Source organism: Engystomops pustulosus, chromosome 8, assembly GCF_040894005.1.
Source record: "Engystomops pustulosus chromosome 8, aEngPut4.maternal, whole genome shotgun sequence".
Lineage (NCBI taxonomy): Eukaryota > Metazoa > Chordata > Amphibia > Anura > Leptodactylidae > Engystomops > Engystomops pustulosus.
The window spans coordinates 15,335,552-15,358,861 of NC_092418.1; the positions used below are offsets into that span (position 1 = coordinate 15,335,552).

Here is a 23,310-nt window from a genome sequence, read left to right on the forward strand (position 1 = left end):
TCGCCTTCTTTGGCGGCTCTGTCTTGGCGCGCTCGCCTTCTTTGGCGGCTCTGTCTTGGCGCGCTCGCCTTCTTTGGCGGCGCTGTCTTGGCGCGCTCGCCTTCTTTGGCGGCTCTGTCTTGGCGCGCTCGCCTTCTTTGGCGGCTCTGTCTTGGCCGCTCTTTTATCCACCCATCCTCGCTAGCTATACTTTGCATGTGTACTCCTTTCTGCTTTCCCCTTTCGTCTGTTCTGTCTTTTTGCTTCCTCTTTTCTTATGCTGCTCTTTTGTTGTCGGCAAAGAAAGGAATAATCCGACTTCTTTCTCTTCCTTTTGTACACTCTCAATTTACTTCTACTGCAGCTTTTGTTTTGTCGTCCTATGTTTTCTATCCATATGTTATTGTATGTAAAAATCCTGAACTCCATCTTCATTCACAGTTGGTTTTGGACAATATAAGTTTCTGTCGAACTGTTGCTTTAATATGTTATTACAGTATCACTGTATTTTCCCATATTACTGTGTCTAAAAACAGACGTACATCACTTATATCACTGTACAACTCAGATTCACCATTTTGAATTCTTAAAAAGATTTTCATAGGAGGGTTACCGGAGGTCACAAAGGTTATCCTCCAATTCTCCCACAAGCAAAGTATAATAGTTATATTCCTGTACATAGGGGGCAGTATTATAGTAGTTATATTCCTGTACATAGGGGGCAGTGTTATAGTAGTTATATTCTTGTACATAGGGGGCAGTATTATAGTAGTTATATCCTTGTACATAGGGGGCAGTATTATAGTAGTTATATTCCTGTACATAGGGGGCAGTGTTATAGTAGTCATATTCTTATACATAGGGGACAGTATTATAGTAGTTATATTCCTGTACATAGGGGGCAGTATTATAGGAGTTATATTCTTGTACATAGGGGGCAGTATTATAGTAGTTATATTCCTGTACATAGGGGGCAGTATTATAGTAGTTATATTCTTATACATAGGGGGCAGTATTATAGTAGTTATATTCCTGTACATAGGGGGCAGTATTATAGTAGTTATATTCCTGTACATAGGGGCAATATTATAGTAGTTATATTCTTGTACATAGGGGGCAGTATTATAGTAGTTATTTTCTTGTACATAGGGGGCAGTATTATAGTAGTTATATTCTTGTACATAGGAGGCAGTATTATAGTAGTTATATTCCTCTACATAGGGGGCAGTAGTATAGTTGTTATATTCTTGTACATAGGGGGCAGTATTATAGTAGTTATATTCTTCTACATAGGGGCAGTATTATAGTAGTTATATTCTTGTACATAGGGGGCAGTATTATAGTAGTTATATTCCTCTACATAGGGGGCAGTAGTATAGTTGTTATATTCCTCTACATAGGGGGCAGTAGTATAGTTGTTATATTCCTCTACATAGGGGGCAGTAGTATAGTAGTTATATTCTTGTACATAGGGAGCAGTATTATAGTAGTTATATTCCTGTACATAGGTGGCAGTATTATAGTAGTTATATTCCTGTACATAGGGGGCAGTATTATAGTAGTTATATTCTTGTACATAGGGGGCAGTATTATAGTAGTTATATTCTTGTACATAGGGGGCAGTATTATAGTAGTTATATTCCTGTACATAGGGGGCAGTATTATAGTAGTTATATTCTTGTACATAGGGGGCAGTATTATAGTAGTTATATTCCTGTACATAGGGGGCAGTATTATAGTAGTTATATTCTTGTACATGGGGGGCAGTATTATAGTAGTTATATTCTTGTACATAGGGGGCAGTATTATAGCTGTTATATTCTTGTACATGGGGGGCAGTATTATAGTAGTTATATTCTTGTACATAGGGGGCAGTATTATAGTAGTTATATTCTTGTACACAGGGAGCAGTATTATAGTAGTTATATTCCTGTACATAGGGGGCAGTATTATAGTAGTTATATTCTTGTACATAGGGGGCAGTATTATAGTAGTTATATTCTTGTACATAGGGGGGCAGTATTATAGTAGTTATATTCCTGTACATAGGGGGCAGTATTATAGTAGTTATATTCCTGTACATAGGGGGCAGTATTATAGTAGCTATATCACTGTACATAGGGGGCAGTATTATAGTAGTTATATTCCTGTACATAGGGAGCAGTATTATAGTAGTTATATTCTTGTACGTAGGGGGCAGTATTATAGTAGTTATATTCTTGTACATAGGGGGCAGTATTATAGTAGTTATATTCCTGTACATAGGGGGCAGTATTATAGCTGTTATATTCTTGTACATAGGGAGCAGTATTATAGCTGTTATATTCTTGTACATAGGGAGCAGTATTATAGTAGTTATATTCTTGTACATAGGGGGCAGTATTATAGTAGTTATATTCTTGTACATAGGGATCAGTATTATAGTAGTTATATTCTTGTACATAGGGGGCAGTATTATAGCAGTTATATTCTTGTACATAGGGGGCAGTATTATAGTAGTTATATTCTTGTACATAGGGGGCAGTATTATAGCAGTTATATTCTTGTACATAGGGGGCAGTATTATAGTAGCTAAGCCATTGCTGTACCTATGAAGCTGCTGGTAAAATGACCTTCTTATTGTACCACATGTGATCTATTTGCTGGTGACAGGTGGCTGGAGATGCTCGTCGTTTACCCCAAGACCAACAAGCAGAATCAGAAGAAGAAGAGAAAAGTGGAACCCCCCACTCCACAGGTAAGAGAACAGTTGGCAGAACCTCCAGTACTTTTTATGATGTCTAACACAAATCATTTTGCTGCTCTGCATTTTGGAATATGTAAGATGACTGCTCCCCGTATGTCCGATCATTTTTGCTTTTCATACAATTACCTTTTCTTATCTTTAATCTTTTGCATCAAATTTACGTCTCAGGAGCCCGGACCCGCCAAAATGGCAGCGACCAGCGCAGGAATACCTAGTGCAGAAAAGGTGCCAGCCACTAAATCCACCCTCTGGCAGGAGGAGGCGAAGGGTAAGGACGGGCAGGAGAGCAGCAGCGGCGGCAGCAGTCCCATCCAGAGTCCAGTCCACATGCCCTCTTCCCCAAATCAGCCGGCACCAGACAGCAAAGCCGGTCAGTTTGTTGTTGCTTTGTTACTCTATGGTCACAGTGTATTACATACAGTATATACAATGTGATGTCGCCTTCCTCCATATTAGACGGATCATTGGTGAATGGAGACCGCGTCGATGGTGGGCGCAAAACTCGAGTGGAAAGCGGCTATTTCTCATTAGAGAAGACTAAAGACTTGAAATCTGAGGAACAACCTTTACAGACCCCGCCATCACCTTCCACCCCCGATGCCCCCACCAGGTATAGTGTCCACAATGCATTCGAGCAGGAGCAAGACCCCTTTTCCCCCCCAGGTAATAGGGACTGGCAGCCACAAGAACCTCATAACAACCACCGGACACCAGCGGCCCCTCTTCACGTTGCCAATCGGGAGTACGTCATGCTGGCAGATGTACCCCGAGCGCGCCGGATCACTCACAGGGAGCTTTTCCAGGTAGAGCGGAAACGACTGGAACAGAAAACCCGGGCGCGGAGCCCTGGCAGGGAGGAAGTGGCGCGGCTCTTTGGCCAGCAAAGGAGGTGAGTCTTCTGTGCAGATTTGCTGCATTTCTTCTTGTTAAAAGCGACTGAAATGTATTTTTTATTGTTTCCGGGTGGATCCTGCTCTTGTGGGAATTTCTGTGACCTCCTCAGCTGTTACAAAACTACAACTCCCAGCATGGAAAGTCTCCGGTTGGGACGGTTTGCAGCAGCTGGAGAACCACAAGTTACAAAAGAAAGCAGCCTGTGCCTAACCAGTGTGTGAGAGACTACAATTCCCAGCATTCCCTGCGTATGGTGATTTTATCTATGCTGGAAAGGCCTCAGCTGCTGATTACTGATATATGTGCACGTGCACCCGACTTACTGAGAAGGTTAAAGGAACCTGTCAGCAGGTGCAGCTGTGTAGACTTTAATCCTTGTTGGATACTGACCCTGGAGAGATGTGTAATCAGACCTTTGTATATATTATTAGTAGCAGCAGGACTGTGAGATTCGGGTTTATACTCCAGGATTGTGCTGAAGGTATGTCCTCACACTGCTGTGCTTGACCTGATGTTTGGGAGCCCCTTACTGCTGAGTGATTGCTGTAGTATTTCCCCAGAAGCCTACTCTGAGGGCATGAGCCTTCAGTTATAGTTCCAGAATTTAAATTCACAGTCCTGCTGCTACTAATAGCATACACAGCAGCTTGGTTACACAAAGTGTCTGTACGGTAACACCTCCTGACACAATTGGCATGTAACTACTTCTCCCCGGCCGTACTAACCCACTGACTCCTACAGAGCGCTACTAACTCAGTAACTTCACCTACCTTTCCGTACTAACCCTATGATAACCTCTCATGTTCCATCCCATTCGCTTTACTAACACGGCAACTGCTGTTGCATTGCACCCCCATAACTGGCTTTTCGGGTACTGGGGGTCTGCAGATCCCGGCCATCTGGAAGAGAGACCCCAGCTTGACCTTAGGCTTCCACGGAGGGTCTGTAGAGTGAGTACAGTCACGTCACCTAACAGCTCAGTCACATATAGAGGGGCAGAATAGTGGGGTTTTTTAGGAGGGGTTTGGAACAGGAAGTTCTGAAAAAAATTTTACCTAATGGTCACTACTTGTGGCCACACATCCTCGTAGTTTGATATTTTAGCAATTTTCCCAAGTTATATGGATTCTATATTGTAACATTCTAAGGGGAGGTTCTGCAGCAGACAGTGAGGGCTGTGTCACTGTGCCCCTTCTGATTATTGGAGGAGAGATTTAGGACACAGTATTGTACTTCAGTAGCAGATGAGGAGGGGGCGGCCGGGGGGTGGGCTGTCACTGCAAGGTCAGCGCTTATCTGAGCCGCGCTGTAATGTTGTGGCTGAAAAATGATGGAAAAGGTTGTATCCGAGCAGAGGTGATACATTGTAATCGGTCAGAAAATCCGGGAAGTTTTGGATCTGCGCTCTGTCTGCATGACTTCTTGTGTTTCTGCTTTTTTTTTTTTCTTTCTTTTTTTAAGCCTTTTCAGTGCAGGAGTTGAAAATGTCAAAATTTACAAAGCGACCAATATCTGGCGTAGACCTGCTATGGGGCGATACACGGCCTCCCTAATTCACAGCAGTGTAACGAGAGAAATCTATGTGTCCTCCGCTACTGAAAAGGTCTCTGCTCGTTCTGTGAGTCCGTGGCACTTGGCACTGTGGTCTGCCATCTTCTGCACCATCAGTACATGACCCAGTCATTAGGTGACTTCCACATTCGGGTCTGAATTGTTCTCCATCGGTGACACTAAATCCAATTCATTTTTTTTCCAAGCTTTCTGCAAATGAATAGATGGTTCAGGTTGCAAGATGGCGGCTTCTATTGCTCAAAGTTGTGCACTTCATTGCATGTCCATTGATGATCGCAGTTTACAAATCTAGCATTATTTTACATAAAAAGTTAAGTCGAATTCATATATATACACCACATACTTATTTGATACCTGGAATTATGGGCTGTATTTTATACCTCACTATTTAGCCGAATGCAATAAAAATGTTTTCCAGGGCACAAATCCCTAACAGCTTAGCTGAAGCTTAACAATTCTGTGCCAGGTATAGCTTCATTTTATTAGACAACTATATAATTCTTAGTTTATGATAATATTTTAAATAAAGAGCAAATGCTGCACAAACAAGGTTTGTTGGTAGAGCTCTGAAGCCTTCTGCCTACTGTCTGCAATGATCAAGATACAGACTGTAACTCAGGATCAGTACAGGATAAGTAATGTCATGTATGTACACAGTGACTGCACCAGCAGCAGAATAGTGAGTGCAGCTCTGGGGTATAATACAGGATGTAACTCAGGATCAGTACAGGATAAGTAATGTCATGTATGTACACAGTGACTGCACCAGCAGCAGAATAGGGAGTGCAGCTCTGGGGTATAATACAGGATGTAACTCAGGATCAGTACAGGATAAGTAATGTCATGTATGTACATAGTGAGTGCAGCTCTGGGCTATAATACAGGATGTAACCCAGGATCAGTACAGGATAAGTAATGTCATGTATGTACACAGTGACTGCACCAGCAGCAGAATAGTGAGTGCAGCTCTGGAGTATAATACAGGATGTAACCCAGGATCAGTACAGGATAAGTAATGTCATGTATGTACACAGTGACTGCACCAGCAGCAGAATAGTGAGTGCAGCTCTGGGGTATAATACAGGATGTAACTCAGGATCAGTACAGGATAAGTAATGTCATGTATGTACATAGTGAGTGCAGCTCTGGGCTATAATACAGGATGTAACCCAGGATCAGTACAGGATAAGTAATGTCATGTATGTACACAGTGACTGCACCAGCAGCAGAATAGTGAGTGCAGCTCTGGAGTATAATACAGGATGTAACTCAGGATCAGTACAGGATAAGTAATGTCATGTATGTACACAGTGACTGCACCAGCAGCAGAATAGTGAGTGCACCTCTGGAGTATAATACGGGATGTAACTCAGGATCAGTACAGGATAAGTAATGTCATGTATGTACACAGTGACTGCACCAGCAGCAGAATAGAGAGTGCAGCTCTGGAGTATAATACAGGATGTAACTCAGGATCAGTACAGGATAAGTAATGTCATGTATGTACACAGTGACTGCACCAGCAGCAGAATAGTGAGTGCAGCTCTGGAGTATAATACGGGATGTAACTCAGGATCAGTACAGGATAAGTAATGTCATGTATGTACACAGTGACTGCACCAGCAGCAGAATAGTGAGTACAGCTCTGGGGTATAATACAGGATGTAACTCAGGATCAGTACAGGATAAGTATGTACACAGTGACTGCACCAGCAGCAGAATAGTGAGTGCAGCTCTGGGCTATAATACAGGATGTAACCCAGGATCAGTACAGGATAAGTAATGTCATGTATGTACACAGTGACTGCACCAGCAGCAGAATAGTGAGTGCAGCTCTGGGGTATAATACAGGATGTAACTCAGGATCAGTACAGGATAAGTAATGTCATGTATGTACACAGTGACTGCACCAGCAGCAGAATAGTGAGTGCAGCTCTGGGGTATAATACAGGATGTAACTCAGGATCAGTACAGGATAAGTAATGTCATGTATGTACACAGTGACTGCACCAGCAGAATAGTGAGTGCACCTCTGGGCTATAATACAGGATGGTAACCCAGGATCAGTACAGGATAAGTAATGTCATGTATGTACACAGTGACTGCACCAGCAGCAGAATAGTGAGAGCAGCTCTGGAGTATAATACAGGATGTAACCCAGGATCAGTACAGGATAAGTAATGTCATGTATGTACACAGTGACTGCACCAGCAGCAGAATAGTGAGTGCAGCTCTGGGGTATAATACAGGATGTAACTCAGGATCAGTACAGGATAAGTAATGTCATGTATGTACATAGTGAGTGCAGCTCTGGGCTATAATACAGGATGTAACCCAGGATCAGTACAGGATAAGTAATGTCATGTATGTACACAGTGACTGCACCAGCAGCAGAATAGTGAGTGCACCTCTGGGCTATAATACAGGATGGTAACCCAGGATCAGTACAGGATAAGTAATGTCATGTATGTACACAGTGACTGCACCAGCAGCAGAATAGTGAGTGCAGCTCTGGAGTATAATACAGGATGTAACCCAGGATCAGTACAGGATAAGTAATGTCATGTATGTACACAGTGACTGCACCAGCAGCAGAATAGTGAGTGCAGCTCTGGGGTATAATACAGGATGTAACTCAGGATCAGTACAGGATAAGTAATGTCATGTATGTACATAGTGAGTGCAGCTCTGGGCTATAATACAGGATGTAACCCAGGATCAGTACAGGATAAGTAATGTCATGTATGTACACAGTGACTGCACCAGCAGCAGAATAGTGACTGCACCTCTGGGCTATAATACAGGATGGTAACCCAGGATCAGTACAGGATAAGTAATGTCATGTATGTACACAGTGACTGCACCAGCAGCAGAATAGTGAGTGCAGCTCTGGAGTATAATACAGGATGTAACCCAGGATCAGTACAGGATAAGTAATGTCATGTATGTACACAGTGACTGCACCAGCAGCAGAATAGTGAGTGCAGCTCTGGAGTATAATACAGGATGTAACTCAGGATCAGTACAGGATAAGTAATGTCATGTATGTACACAGTGACTGCACCAGCAGCAGAATAGTGAGTGCAGCTCTGGGGTATAATACAGGATGTAACTCAGGATCAGTACAGGATAAGTAATGTCATGTATGTACACAGTGACTGCACCAGCAGCAGAATAGTGAGTGCAGCTCTGGGGTATAATACAGGATGTAACTGAGGATCAGTACAGGATAAGTAATGTGATGTATGTACACAGTGACTGCACCAGCAGCAGAATAGTGAGTGCAGCTCTGGGGTATAATACAGGATGTAACTGAGGATCAGTACAGGATAAGTAATGTCATGTATGTACACAGTGACTGCACCAGCAGCAGAATAGTGAGTGCAGCTCTGGAGTATAATACGGGATGTAACTCAGGATCAGTACAGGATAAGTAATGTCATGTATGTACACAGTGACTGCACCAGCAGCAGAATAGTGAGTGCAGCTCTGGAGTATAATACAGGATGTAACTCAGGATCAGTACAGGATAAGTAATGTCATGTATGTACACAGTGACTGCACCAGCAGCAGAATAGTGAGTGCAGCTCTGGGGTATAATACAGGATGTAACTCAGGATCAGTACAGGATAAGTAATGTCATGTATGTACACAGTGACTGCACCAGCAGCAGAATAGTGAGTGCAGCTCTGGGGTATAATACAGGATGTAACTGAGGATCAGTACAGGATAAGTAATGTGATGTATGTACACAGTGACTGCACCAGCAGCAGAATAGTGAGTGCAGCTCTGGGGTATAATACAGGATGTAACTGAGGATCAGTACAGGATAAGTAATGTCATGTATGTACACAGTGACTGCACCAGCAGCAGAATAGTGAGTGCAGCTCTGGAGTATAATACAGGATGTAACTCAGGATCAGTACAGGATACCTATTGTAGGTAGGTAGTGACTTAACTTCTCATGTAGAACAATCCTATATGTGACCTGTAGCCTCTCACTTTATAGATGACTCCTGGATATTTCGGCAGGACGGGTGTTGAACATTTGCCACCGGCTTATGAATATACGTTTATATGTTGAATGTCGGATCCTCATGTCCAGGCCAATGAGAATCTCTGCCAATAACATTATTAGATGTATTTTGATTGATGATGATTCATTTGTAATATTAATAATTTTGTATGTTGATTGCTTTTATAATTGATAACTTTGATTTGACGCCTTTGTGTTTGTATTAGTCCAGACACTCATTTTCCAGCCTTGTTGTGTTCCCAGGTCTTCTTGCTCTCCTCCTCCTGCTGTGCTGCTGCTGTGTGAGATGGCCATCTTTTTCTGAGCCGCTTCGCTGCCATCTCGTCTTAGTGTCCGAATTTATGAGACAAGAGATGTGACTTATTTTCTGTCTCCTAGGAAAAACAATCCCGTCTGTTTTTTCCTCCCTCCTACCCCCTCCGACAATCTGCTGTCTCTCCTACTGACTCCCTCTGAATTATTATTATTTTTTTGGGGAAGGCCGGTGCTAAGTTACTGGAATCGGAGAAACAAAAAGAAAAAAAACATAATGTGCCTTTTATTGTTGTATATTATGCTGTGTGTAATGTATGGTCCATGGTGTCTGCTCCATAACTCATGGCTACCAAGATTTTGGGCTCAGTCCTCGGACATTTGGGTGATGTTTTTGTTCAGTTCAAAGCCAAATGTAGAACTTGCTGCTCCCCCAATAACCTTCCAGCTAGAAGTCCCCACCAGACTACACCTACACTTACATTCCCTTCCCAGGAGATGGTCCTCCAGCTTCCGGCACATTCAGGGGGCTTTGCCGTACAAGTGTAAAGTTTATGGAGTAATACTGAGTGGGAAGATTTGGGCCGTGAGTTATGGAGCACTTGTATCATAGAAATGTTGAAATATTATTCTGCATTTATGGTTACTTGATAATTTTTTTTAACTTCTTAAAACAAAATTTGGGGGGAAAAAAGGGCAAAAGTGTTCTGCTGTGCAACTCCAAAGTTGTAGTGTAAGCCCTAATATGGAGGTCATTGCGTATGGCCCAAACATGGACGCTTCACCTCAGTTCTGTAACAATGAGGGGCTGACAGAATGACTGCCCCTCCCCCAATGCCCAAACCAAGCATGTTTGATAAGTGGTGGCTAATCCTCCAGCTTATCCCCTGCAGAACCATTGGAAGATCCTCGGAATATAGCCATCAGGTGGAGGGATTTATTTAATATCAGGGAATATTATGCTACTGCATAAAATGTGTAAAATGCCGTCCAGGTGAATCCCTTAAAATGTAGCTCACTTTATGACGTTGGTCTGCTCCGAGTGACGTAAGGTTCAGCACTTCCAGGGCCCTGTGTGACGTAAGGTCCAGCACTTCCAGGGCCCTGTGTGACGTAAGGTCCAGCACTTCCAGGGCCCTGTGTGACGTAAGGTCCAGCACTTTCAGGGCTCCGGGTGACGTAAGGTCCAGCACTTTCAGGGCTCCGGGTGACGTAAGGTCCAGCACTTCCAGGGCTCCGGGTGACGTGAGGTCCAGCGCTTTCAGGGCTCCGGGTGACGTGAGGTCCAGCGCTTTCAGGGCTCCGGGTGACGTGAGGTCCAGCGCTTTCAGGGCTCCGGGTGACGTGAGGTCCAGCGCTTTCAGGGCTCCGGGTGACGTGAGGTCCAGCGCTTTCAGGGCTCCGGGTGACGTGAGGTCCAGCGCTTTCAGGGCTCCGGGTGACGTGAGGTCCAGCGCTTTCAGGGCTCCGGGTGACGTGAGGTCCAGCGCTTTCAGGGCTCCGGGTGACGTGAGGTCCAGCGCTTTCAGGGCTCCGGGTGACGTGAGGTCCAGCGCTTTCAGGGCTCCGGGTGACGTGAGGTCCAGCGCTTTCAGGGCTCCGGGTGACGTGAGGTCCAGCGCTTTCAGGGCTCCGGGTGACGTGAGGTCCAGCGCTTTCAGGGCTCCGGGGGCTGGAAGGGGATGAGGATTTATTGGCTCATAACTGTACAAGATCAAAATGTTTGCATGGAAGAGACAGGCGCTGCGTTAAAGAACCATGTGATCTCGTAAATCTGGAGACCACTGCCAGCAACCTCTTGCGGCCCGGGGGTCTTCGACTAAAGTCTTGGCACCGACCCGCTCAAGTCACACATTTCTTTCCGAACATTTCCAATTAAAAAAAGAAAAGATCTGAATTTAAAGGCTAATTATACACAAAGGAACGGAGGGGCAGAACATTTCCCCCTCTCTTTGAAGTTTTCTTTGTTAATCCTTACACCCCTTGACCCAATGACCTCCAATCACAATGTGGGACGTTACAGCGCTGCACTTCTGTCTTTTTCATCTGTAGAAGTTTATATGGAGCAGTGAGGTTTGGGTTGGCCATCAGACCATGTGGTGGAGGCGGCCAGTCATGGATAAAATTGGGACCCTCCCCTTTTAACATTTCTCCATTGTATCTGGTGTCAATCAGTGAGGACACGAATATGGAGGGTGTCGTGCCGCTTACTTTTGGGTTACCACCGTTGGGGTAGCTGCAGTGCCAGACATTATCATCTTCTTAAATATAGATATAAAGAATTTCCAGACTTTTGAAGGAACTTTTCAGAATTGGAAAAACCATGACGGCAGCCTCCATCAACAGAATTGTAAGAAATTCTGGAAGTATTACAGATCTCTGAGGAGTTATGATACTAACTTCAGCCGTATATGCCACGTAAAGGTGTAGGATAATTACTAACGTGGTGGAAATGTGAGCAGCTCCAAGTTCTAAGCCTATTACATCCACCAGTCCCGAAGACTATAACGTCCAGGTGGTGCTGTAGTATCAGAGGTGGTCTAGGGGCATGGAAGTCTAGTGGATAATAGACTATTTGGCGTTGCTTACATTTACGAGGTGGAAGGGGAAGTTATGGCTGCTATAATACATTCCTGGTGTATGATTTTGTTTGCTTCCTATAAAGTTGGATTCTTAGGTCCTCTCCTGTTTCTTTCCCCTTTGCCTTGTTTCTCTCAGGCGTTCTCTGGTCATTGAGAAGTTTGAAGCTTTGGACATTGAGAAGGCAGAACACATGGAGACCAGCTGCTCTGCTGCCCCCACCGGCGAGGCCCGGCAAGGCCGTAGTGAGAAGCGGACCTTTCCGAGGAAAAGGGTGAGGAGCGGGTCTTTTATCTTGGTTTAAGTACATCATGATAATAAGTTACTTTCAAAAATCTTTGAAATATTGTGTCTTTACCGTGCAGTCTTTCCAGTTGCACGCCACGGTAATAATACACCACATGAGCTGCCGTTGATCCTGCATGTGCCTCTGCTTCCACCTTGCCGGGTTGTGAAGGCTCTATAGATGGATGACAAGGCAGCATATCCATGAAGCTTCATGTGTCTTTTTGATCTATATTTCAATAGGATGAGCCAGGTGGGGCCTCTATTCCTGATGTGTCGGCGTCCCCAATATCACCCTACAGAAGGGCAAAATCACTGGATCGTCGCTCCACAGAATCCTCGATGACCGTGAGTTCCTAAACCTTTCCCCCGCAGCACATGATCTCATGGCCTCCCTTCATAATGTGTGACCACAGCTGTCCTCCATCCGTCACACGTACTACATTGCAGAAGTCGCTCTTTGTTCCACATGCGTGTTGTTGTTTTTGATCATGTAAAGATATCTCCGGCACGTCTAACGTCTACCATCAAGACCGAACCTCGAAAATAGCTGGCGTGCTGCGCTCATGAGGCGCCCATCGCAACGTCTGTGAATTACAACCTTGTTGCTATTTAAATAGGGTTCTAATTCAGACCCAAACCCTTGCTGAGGGTTATTGGTTGGTGAAAAGAATCCTTTTTTTTTATTTTGGTAGATTCCCCTCTGCTGACCCCCTCCTCGTCTCTTTCTTACTGTATTTTGGTATCCTTGGGAATGGAGGGTTATTCTAGGGTCTCAGTCATATGACTTGTGTGTATATAAGAAGCAGAGGTGATATTTCAGCAGCATGAGTGCACTCATGAAACTGGTCGGAAGAGATCAGGTTGGCCGCCGTTACATCTAGAAGTCCCCAAAAAAATCATTTTATTGGGTCGTTGTATAACATTTCCATATATCTCTTTCTGCAGCCTGACCTCCTAAACTTCAAGAAGGGTTGGTTGACCAAGCAGTACCAGGATGGACAGGTGAGTTCTGCAATCTAATGTGTATTAATACAGGGAGCAATATTGGATGCGTTTGGGTAGTAAAAGAGGATTGTGATTCTCCCCGTACAAACTAGAGGATTTAAATTGCCAGATTTTTACTTCTGCTTAAAAATTATGAGTTTAGGGACATTCGAGGCCCCAATAGCTGCCATTGTATGACCCCTTGATATCGGAGAGAGGCTTTGTATTAGGGATGGGCATGCTGTTCCCCTGTGTGGTAACTTACATCTTTATTAGAGGTGCCAGAATTTTGGGTTGGGGCAAATGTCTCTGAACTATGATCTAGGATCCCACATCACGGCTAAGACTTCTTCCGCTGGTGTGTACTTCTGGCTAAACGTTGTGCAGCCCTGTTTTCTTGGTAATTTCTTCATCTGAAAGCGGACAGTAACCCATCAGTTTTCTCTTCCGCCCGCCTCTATTTGGGTCTCTCGCCAGGCGGAGGTTGTGCTTGTTGTGATGCGATCTGGAAGCTATGCAGCCTCAGTGTTTACAAGCAGAGGCAGTCGGGGGAAGTATTCTTACATCATGACCTTATTACAGCTGCCAGCTTGGGGCCCCCCTGGGACGCCGGGTTACTGGGAGATGGGGAAGGATCCGGTTACAACATTAGCCGCCTCTGAGATGGATTTAACATTTGCTGGGAGCACAAGCAGCGCTCTATTTTGGTGGATATCCTCCTTCCTCCGTTTCCTTTCTTTCATTCAATCTTTACAGCTTCTTTGTACACAGACTGTAAAATGAAATCCTCATGTGTGCGTCGGTCCGAGAGTTTTTTTTTTTTTGCATTGTTATATCCGTCCCCTAAACAATGGGTTTGCACCTTTTATTGCCTTCGTGCACCTGTGACCTTCTCTGACCTTTTGTCTTAGAACTGTAAAACTTTTCTAATGTTATTATTGTAGTTTTGTAGTTATTTTCATGTTGTGGATTGTCTTTAGTTTAGAAGTTGGCAGATCCCTGGGCATAGGGAGCCCATTTATGATTGGCAAACAACTATCTTGACTAGATGGCAGACAAGTCGCTCATATAAATGCTGCAATGTTTGCTGTGTAAGCCAAGGTTTATTCCTCTGTTAGTGTTTTGTTTAAGCCGCACACATCGCTGTGTCGTATAGATTTGTACTCCTCTGGTCGGGTGAGGCCTGGAACCATGGCACTGGCAGCTGTTCTATAGGACACATATTCCTTGTATTATATATCCACGATATTGTGCATACATTTCCCATTTATTCAGAATACTCTTGTACAGCTTCAGTAGTTGTTGCAGTGCCCCCTGCCAGTCAGGGTAGGTAGTGCACAAGCAATAAAGTATGAAAAATGTTTTTATTCATGATGGAAGAATATTAATTGCTTTGTGTTATACGTTTCAGTGGAAGAAACACTGGTTTGTCCTGACTGACCAGAACCTGAGATATTATAGAGACTCCGTGGCAGAGGAGGTGAGTTACAACCCAAGTGTTTTTCCTTTTAGGATTTTGTATCTGTTTCGGCCCCTTAGTCTTGCTCTTCTTCCTCCTCGTCCAGGCTGCTGACTTGGATGGAGAAATTGATCTGTCCACCTGTTACGATGTCACCGAGTTCCCCGTCCAGAGAAATTATGGGTTCCAGATTCATGTAAGATACTATTTATGGCTTTTCGGTGTTTTTATGGTCTTGGTAGCACAAGTTTTTTTAAATGACAATGTTTTGTAATATAAACACTTTAGAAAATGACTTATTTTTCTTCTTGAAAATGGAGAAAGTGCTGCTCAATTTTTTTTCTCACTCTACCTAAATATTTTAAGGAAATTTATAAAATAAAGTCCTTTGTTAAAGAGCCAGCAGATCATATAAAAGCTGTGTGGAATATGTAGAGGCAGTGATTGGGAGGGGATTGAATGGGCACAGAAGTACGAGGGTCAAGAACTCTCTCCTGTAAAGAAAATGGGGGCAAAAAAATTTTCTATTAAAAAAGGCAAAAATGTGGACATTTTAGCCGGACAATGTGACAGATGTATAGTGAAGACCACACAGCAGCAGCTTTGTAATGACCTTCAGTAACACGGAGTGGGAGAGGGTTACACAAGTTATATATAAAATCCTGCTGAATTATTTCTACGAGGTGATACTTCTTCAGTTTCACCTCCTTTAGTGTTAGGAAAAGTGATTTAAAACTGTGGGAGTCAAACAATTGTAGACGTCTCGGTGTTGCAGAGATTTTCACTTGAAGGGTTATGATTCTTTCATCAGCACTTAGATATTGTCGCTCATCCAGGTAAGATTCGCTTGATAACTATTATGTGTTTTGTAAATGTGTTTAGACAAAAGAAGGGGAGTTTCCGTTGTCTGCGATGACCTCGGGCATCCGGCGGAACTGGATACAGACCATCATGAAACATGTCCGACCCAACACTGCCCCCGATGTCACCAGGTGAGGACCACCTGTACGCCGACGCGTCTCTGCTCTATTCCAATCCATGTCAACTTCTAAACAACTGGCAATGTAGACTTCAGGGTCATCGACTTCTTTCTCCAGCCCCTTTCCCTTCTTCCTCTTCTCATTTCGCCATCTCTTTAATTTCCATGCAAACACCAGGAAAAGCTTCTCTCTGAAACTATCTGTGCTGAAGCCAAGGTTGGAAAGCTGTGTTCTCTCCTGTATAAACGTCTTGTGGTTTGTATTCGTTGTGGTTCACTGCATGCTCTGCTTCTTATGTCACGGGGTTCTCCTCAAGTAGTTTCTTCCAGTCTCCGTGGAGACTGTCCATGGCGTTTCCTGCCTCTGATTTGTGCCCGATTTATGCTCACTCTTCTTGGGCTCCCAGAATGGCTGCCGCCTCTGTGCGTAGATAATGGATACGGTTAGAAAGGATAAGATGATTCCTGATTCCTGCATAGGTGGCCTGTTCACGCTTGTTGCTTGTATGCAATGTCACCACTTCCCGGCATGGTATTACTGGACTGCCTGCTCCTCCACGCTCATGTAGAACAAATATCAGAAGCAAATTAGTGCCGATTGCTTCTAGAGGACTTCTTTTCAAGATATGCATGACATGAGCTCCTGTTATATCCCTATAATTCTTACAACTTCTTCTTTGAGTGATCAGGAACCGCTCCCACATCAAGCTTGTAATTTTAAGGCTTCATTACTTGAGCTGTTAAGCAGATCTGTCGCCAGCACACAACTGAGACCATGATGTGTTGATATCGGTGAAAGGGATAACGGTGACGGGACATTATAGCTATTCACCACTGACAAGTAAAATGGCTTAGAAGTTATTCTGTCCATACACTTCTGGTGGTGGCTCGTGTTTCGAGACTTTCAGTCCCTCTTTCTCCTGATTACTGGGGGTCCTTGCCGTCAGATCCTCCTTGCAATCTATTATTTATCCAGAATGCCTACCAAACCAATAATACTACCGTGTAGTGATGCTTTATGGTCTCGGCCAGGATGCCATGAGATCACCTCCTAGTAAGGTGGGCGGTTATATAATATACAGAACATACATTGTCATCCCATCAGTTTAAGGCTATTTCTCTGAGCCCAAACACTAGAAACGAACACTTTTAGAAGCCGGTTTCACATTAGTAATGGAGATGGATTGTAAAGTAAGATGTGTTGTGTATAGATAGTTTGGACCTACCTTAATCTCCCCATATTTGCACCTTTCATGCATTGGATGCCATTTATTTTCTTTATAATCTCCTTTTGTGGTAACTTTTTTCTCTTCTTTTCAATGAGACTTTCTCTCGAATAATTTGATTCCTCTTCTTTTCTTGTAAAAAATAAAATCTATTGTAAGGGATATACTGTAAATGAGGAATGTTCTTCTGCCTGCATATTCCTGCCCTGCATTGTTCTTACTGCTGAGGTCTCCTAAGTTACTTCTTTTTCCTGTTAGATGAAGTAGGACCTGGATGTCTAACCTTGTGTGTGTTTTTTCTTTATAAACAGCTCTTTGCCTGAGGAGAAGAGTAAGACCGCATCTTCATTTGTCTCCAGTTCCATTCAAAGTGAAAAGCAGGATTCTGAGCACTCTGATGCAGATGGAGAACAGAAGAGGAGCCGGGCAAGAGAGAGAAGAAGAGAAGGACGATCCAAAACCTTTGATTGGGCCGAGTTCCGACCCATCCAACAGGCACTGGCTCAGGAGCGGGCTCAAGCAGCTGAGGTGACCAAGTCGATTTCATGCTATGACACCACTGACTCCAGGAACGATCTAGGGGACCTTGAAAGAGAACGCACGCGGAGGAGAGAAGAACGTAGGAAAAGATTTGAGAGCTCGGACTCCGTGGAGGAGTCTACAGGTGAAGAATCCTCGCGCATGGAGGTGGACAAAGGACCAGTGTCTTCTGATTCCATTGACATTAGGCCAAATGTTCAAGTGGAAATAGAGCAACGCTGGCAGCAAGTTGAAACCACTCCACTAAGGGAAGAAAGACAGATCCCTATTGCTCCGCTGCCTCTATCCAGTGCTTCTCCTAAGCGCACCCCTGAAGACATCACAGTCCTCTTGGAAAAGCAGGTACAAAGCAAGAATATAAGAAATAGTTCTCAGAAACTCAACAGATTGGGAGAGAAGTGTCTAAAAGTCAGATGTAGTTAAAATAATGCCCCACACTGTGGTTCAGTGCTGAACATAACCTCAGAAAAGAACAATTAGGAGATCCTCCATATATTAGACGGCAGACGTCTATGACACGTGGAGAGGGGAATTGCATGTATTTTATGGCTTCGTATGATTGGGCCTAGTCTTTTTATTCCAATTCCCCTCCATTTTGGCCTGTTTTTGGTAAAACATTTTGCAGTAAAGCTGTGCCATTCCCATATATGGATCTTAAATGCTTTTACTACGTGGTGTAGAGTTTCTCGGTGTAAATATACCAAATTCCTAGATAAACATTATGATCAGTTTATCTGCTCCTGTTGTGTATACATCTGTAACACTAACTGCAAAACAAACTAGTTTTTTATGTTTAAAATGTTTTTTCTCCACCCATGGTCCAGCTGGAACAGAGTCAGAAAGAAGTGTCTGATCTCCTGGCTGAAAATCTTGTATTGCAACAGCGACTGAAGGAAGCCTTGGAGCAACAACATAATGCCAGAGATGGCTATGTGTTACAGGTACCAATGTCCTTACATGTAGTGACACCTGTCCGCTGCCACTGTGTGATGCTGCGGCTGGCACTGGAGAGGTCCATTTGCGTAGTGTTAGTGCATTAGTTGTAGCTGTGCATGCATATTTTCCAGCGGGCTTCAGCTTGCTTCTCTTTCCCATGTAATACAAATAACTTTGCATTACAGGACCAGCTCTTTGGGCTAGAGACAAGCTGAACTCCATTGCTTGTATAGTCTGTTTTGAGTTCTTTACATCATGGTCTCTATAAGTAGAATTATTTTATGTAGCAGAACGGACTTGCATCTCTCGTTACTTTTTGCATCTCAACTACTGCAAATCCTAAAGCATCTGCCGCTCCTCTTCTCTGTGCCTATAATTAGGGCCTTGGGGTCCTCTGACTAACACCTCTTTGGTTGCTTGCACTGCATGGAGTCATTTTATTAGCATGGTGTACATCTAATATTTCACTGAGTGTCACATCTGTGGGCTTTTCCTACCAGCGTTATGAAGGTTCAGCAGTTGAGGCTAAATTCTCCGTCTTCTCGTTATGATTTTTGTCCCTGTGCTGTATCTATGTGCGTCCGCATGTCTGTATAACCTTCTATTATTTGTTCTAAAATCTGGCCCTTTTTTTTTTTTTTTTTTTTTAAAGCTTCCTACTACTTATTATAATTTGCTTCTTTATTATGTGTTTTAAGGTAGCACTATTAAGAGTAATAAAATTGCTTGCAATAAAATCAAATTTACTGTATCTGATTTTTTTTTTTTTTGGTTGACCCCCCACCCCACCCCCACACTTTGCATGCTATAGGTGGATATTCATTCTTCATTCCTGTGATTTGCTAAGAAAGACAATTGTTTTTTATTGTAAAAACAATATTGATCTAAAAGCTGTTGTTGGCTCTCCTCTCATAGCCTCTACCTGTCCCCCCCACCCCCAACTAGATGCAGTCTTTTCCCCTCCATCTTCTTTTAGCTGCCTTTTATGCATACTTTTGTTTGTTTTTATGTTCATCGGCAAAACCTCCAACCCATCTGAACCCAGCCTGAACGTAAAATAAAGCCTCAAACTGCAAACTCCTAGCTGCAAAAAGAAGCGAGGAGTTTTATTATGGTCTATTCTGACCAGAGGTGTGACACTCAGCCTTGTCAAATGAGAGTGTTACTAATATCCCTGTTTAATCAATTTCTTTAAGACTGAATTGGCAGAGCCGTCTTCGGACGCCTGGCAGAGACTCCATAAAGTCAATGAGGACCTTCGGAACGAGCTAGAGGCGCAGCATAAGCGTCAGGAAATGCTCAACCATCAACTACAGAGCATCAAACACAGTTATGGAGAAGCTAAGGACATCATCCGACACCACGAGGCTGAGATTCTAAATCTTCAAGCCCGTCTTAGCAGCGCATCTGCGGAGCTTTCCCTTAAGGAGCAAGCTCTGACCAAACTTAAAGGAGACCTAAAGTTAGAAAAGGAAAAAAACCATGAACTGCTGGAAGAATGGAAAAATAGCGAAATGGCATTAGGTTCCCAGCTTACGGTGAGCCAGCAGAAGCTCAAGGAAGTAGAGTCTTTGCTTTTGGAGAAAAGTCAGGAAATTCGTGAGCTTGAAATGCAACAAGCTCTGCAGAAAGACTATCAAAAGGAAGCGCAACGGTTGCAAGACAAGCTCGTAAGCCTTCAGGCTCAGCTGGATGCAAGCGAACAAGCCCAAAGACTAACCGAAGAAAGACTTCAGCTAAATTACGAGGCGCTGCTAGACAGCTACGAGAAGGAGAAGCAACTATTGATCCTTAACTTGAAAGAAACTGAAGCCCGTCTTGTAGACTTCGAAGATAAGCTGCAACAGAAAGACCAAGTGATGGAGGTGTTACACAAAGAGAAGCTGAATGATAGTGCCCAAACCAGCGTGTTGGTTCACCACTTGGAAGAGCAGCTGGTCGGGAGGGACTCTGCTATCCAGAGACTGAAGGAATGCATCCAAGAGCTGGAGCTAGAACGAGACCAGCTAAAAACAATGTGTCAAGAAATGGTCCAGCAGATCGCGGGCTCAGACTCTGATATTTCCACTTTACAAAACAGAATTAAGCTTCAAGAAATGGAGTATAATCAGTTGAGGAGCTCATTGGAGAAGTCAACCGAGGATATTCTTAAGGTACAAGAGTCTCTCCGAGCCAAAGAGGAAGAAATGAAAAATGTCTATGAGGCTCACAGGAGGCTCATGGGAAAGAAAGATCAGGATCTTAATGAAGCCCTTATTAAGATGGCAGCTCTGGGCAGCAGTCTGGAGGATACAGAGACTAAACTGAAAGCCAAGGAAGAGGCCTTGAAAAGCGTGGCTGGATCGTGTTCAGAATCACAAGCAAAAGAAATCGAGTCTCTTTACCTCGAATTAGAGAGTGCAAAACGTAGAATTTCAGAGATGGAACAGTGTTCACAGGCAGAAGGTGGGGTTGTATTTAGCGAAGGTGGTTTCATGGATGTTGACCATAATGCACCGGTAGCTACTGCTGAAATAAACCTTTCCTCCCAATCTGCAGATAAAGAACAAGACGCAGGAGCAAAAAGACAAAGGATAAGGTTTTCCAGCATTCAGTGCCAGAGATATGCTCATCCTGAGGGCTCTGAAAAAGCATGGACAGCTAGTTCTCCATCTGATACAAACCAGGAGCAATCTGAAGGAACCATCTCGCCTGAAATTACTGATCATTCTTCTGAAGCCAATGATGTCGATAGCTATTTGTCCATTATTAGGTCTCTTGAAAGTAAGCTATACCTGACAGAAGAACATCTCAAAGCTCTGACCCTGAAGCTGGAAAATGAGGAGACCAGTCATCAGGAGACCCTTTTGGATCTTCACAATCAGTGGGAAAGTGCAGAGGCTAGTCTTAGGGTGCAGCTCCAAGCTAGTGTATGTCAGGTCACTTCAATGGCAAACCGGATGGAAGAGATGCAAAGGGAAATGGTAATCTGCCACCCAGAGGTGACCAAAAGAGAAATGGGATACTGTTTAGAAGTATGTAGCAATCTTCAGAAAGAATTACACGATGTAGATGAATCGCAACCAACTACTTACCCATTACCCAGCATTAAGCGTGCTCTCTCAGGCATTATTAATTCATTACAAAAAGCTCTCAATGACTCCTCCGATCTCCAAGGTCTGGATAAGGGTTGCCCAGCTGAATCTACATTGCAGCTTCCTCAGGATCCTATCCATAGCCTTTCAGAAAAAATGAACTTCCAGGCTCGGCTTCTATATAGAATGGCCGAGTCCCTACACAAGACTACCGAAACTAGTCCTCAGGGGCAAGAAGGTGAGCAGGAGGCAGATTGCTCTACAGATTATTTGGTGGAGATGTTTGCAAGGAAGATCAAGCTAGAGAGAGATTTCTGGGACAGGGTTGATCAGCTTGGAAAATCTATTCTAGATAGAGAACGGGAGGGGGTGTTTAATGAGTCTGAATTAAGCCCAAACTCAAGTTCTGATCTTCTCCAAACTTTGGCAGACAATGTCATGCTCAAAGCAGAGCTTATTCTGGCCATTCACAAGTCAAAGGCTCTGGAAGCCAAACTTAAAGCTCCGGAAGAAGGATCAGCTGTGGAGGATGTCGAAACAAATCCACATGGAGCTAAGAGTTTAGGACACCAGCATCTCATTGATACTGACCAGGAGAACCCCAGCATAGCATATTTAGAAGAGCTTTCATTACATTTAAAGGACAATGCCGATGAACTAAATAGAATTTCCTCTGCCCTAATGTCCTTATCGCGTGACTGTTGTCAGGCAGATGTTCAGACTCTGTTGCGTACAAACGAACAGATTTCGAGCTGTGTTCAGTCCAGCACTTCTCCGTCATTACTTATACAGAGTTCTGTTGTGCAGGCCCAGCTCTGCTATGCTACTTGCAAAGCCCGCGTTGAATATCAGAGAGAGCTGAGGCGTAGTATGAATGCTTTGTGCACCGCACACTCTGAAGCTGTATCCAAGGTGCATCAACATTACCAGGAGATATTGCAGCAGAATGAACTCTCAGGAGCCAAGGAAAGGGAGATGAATGCAAATGCTGCCATCACCACAAAGACAGAAGATGCCGCACAACTGCTCCGAGAAGCTGAAACCAAATTCAAGGAGACCATTTCCCAGCTTGAAAGTGAGTACAAGAGCGAGATTCACGACTTGGTGGAACGCTGGACCGAAAGGGAGAACACTCTGAAATCACAAAATCTAGAGATGGATACAAAACTACAAGCTTCAGAACGAGAAAGAGAAGAAGCAGAAAGGTTTCACCGGGAGAAAATCAAACTACTGGAGGTCCAGTTCCATGAGCAGATCCAGGAGCTTCACAACATTCATAGAAATGAAATGAAGACTTTGGAAGATCGCTATACACAGAGTATCCAACAGCTTCAGGACACACTGGACAGCTATCACCGGGATCACACCAATACACCGTCACCGGGGGACTCGACCACATGCAGTCTCGCTTCTGATCTAGAGACGAATGCTGCTGACGTAGACTCCATGAATGTTCTGAAAGCTCGAATTGTAGAACTGGAAGCCCAGATGGACAGAATGAGAGAGGAGTTGGAACAGAGGCATCCTGAAGGCAACATGTCCTCCATGAAGGAGAAATACCAGGCAGACTTTGAGAACCTGAAGGTCCTGTCAGATTACATTGTCTTATTATCTGTCATCTTGTTTTAGCGGTTTCTAACCATTCTTGTAATAGGGGTGACTTGTGATACCCTAGACCAAACTTCAGTGACCCTTTCTTAGTTCTTTTTTTTTTTGTGAGGGGGGTCAAATTTATATAGGGCCACCGACTACAGAGAAAAATATG

At 43.9% G+C, this 23,310-nt stretch overlaps 1 protein-coding gene across 10 annotated transcripts in view; it reads left to right on the top strand.

Annotated features, from left to right (window-relative positions):
- Nucleotides 1-23,310, top strand: part of MPRIP (myosin phosphatase Rho interacting protein) — an 81,448-nt gene that overhangs the window by 46,555 nt on the left and 11,583 nt on the right. For 5 of the 10 annotated variants that reach the window (XM_072119826.1, XM_072119825.1, XM_072119823.1 and 2 more), the window contains exons 5-16: nucleotides 2,632-2,716; nucleotides 2,894-3,095; nucleotides 3,182-3,614; nucleotides 12,198-12,333; nucleotides 12,588-12,692; nucleotides 13,293-13,349; nucleotides 14,743-14,811; nucleotides 14,897-14,986; nucleotides 15,673-15,782; nucleotides 17,307-17,877; nucleotides 18,360-18,476; nucleotides 19,668-23,129. In XM_072119826.1, the coding sequence (XP_071975927.1) occupies nucleotides 2,632-2,716; nucleotides 2,894-3,095; nucleotides 3,182-3,614; nucleotides 12,198-12,333; nucleotides 12,588-12,692; nucleotides 13,293-13,349; nucleotides 14,743-14,811; nucleotides 14,897-14,986; nucleotides 15,673-15,782; nucleotides 17,307-17,877; nucleotides 18,360-18,476; nucleotides 19,668-23,129 (5,437 nt within the window). Of the gene's footprint in view, nucleotides 1-2,631; nucleotides 2,717-2,893; nucleotides 3,096-3,181; nucleotides 3,615-12,197; nucleotides 12,334-12,587; nucleotides 12,693-13,292; nucleotides 13,350-14,742; nucleotides 14,812-14,896; nucleotides 14,987-15,672; nucleotides 15,783-15,947; nucleotides 15,987-17,306; nucleotides 17,878-18,359; nucleotides 18,477-19,667; nucleotides 23,130-23,310 lie in introns of all 10 variants that reach the window. The other 5 variants (XM_072119833.1, XM_072119832.1, XM_072119828.1 and 2 more) reach the window with 4 other exon arrangements.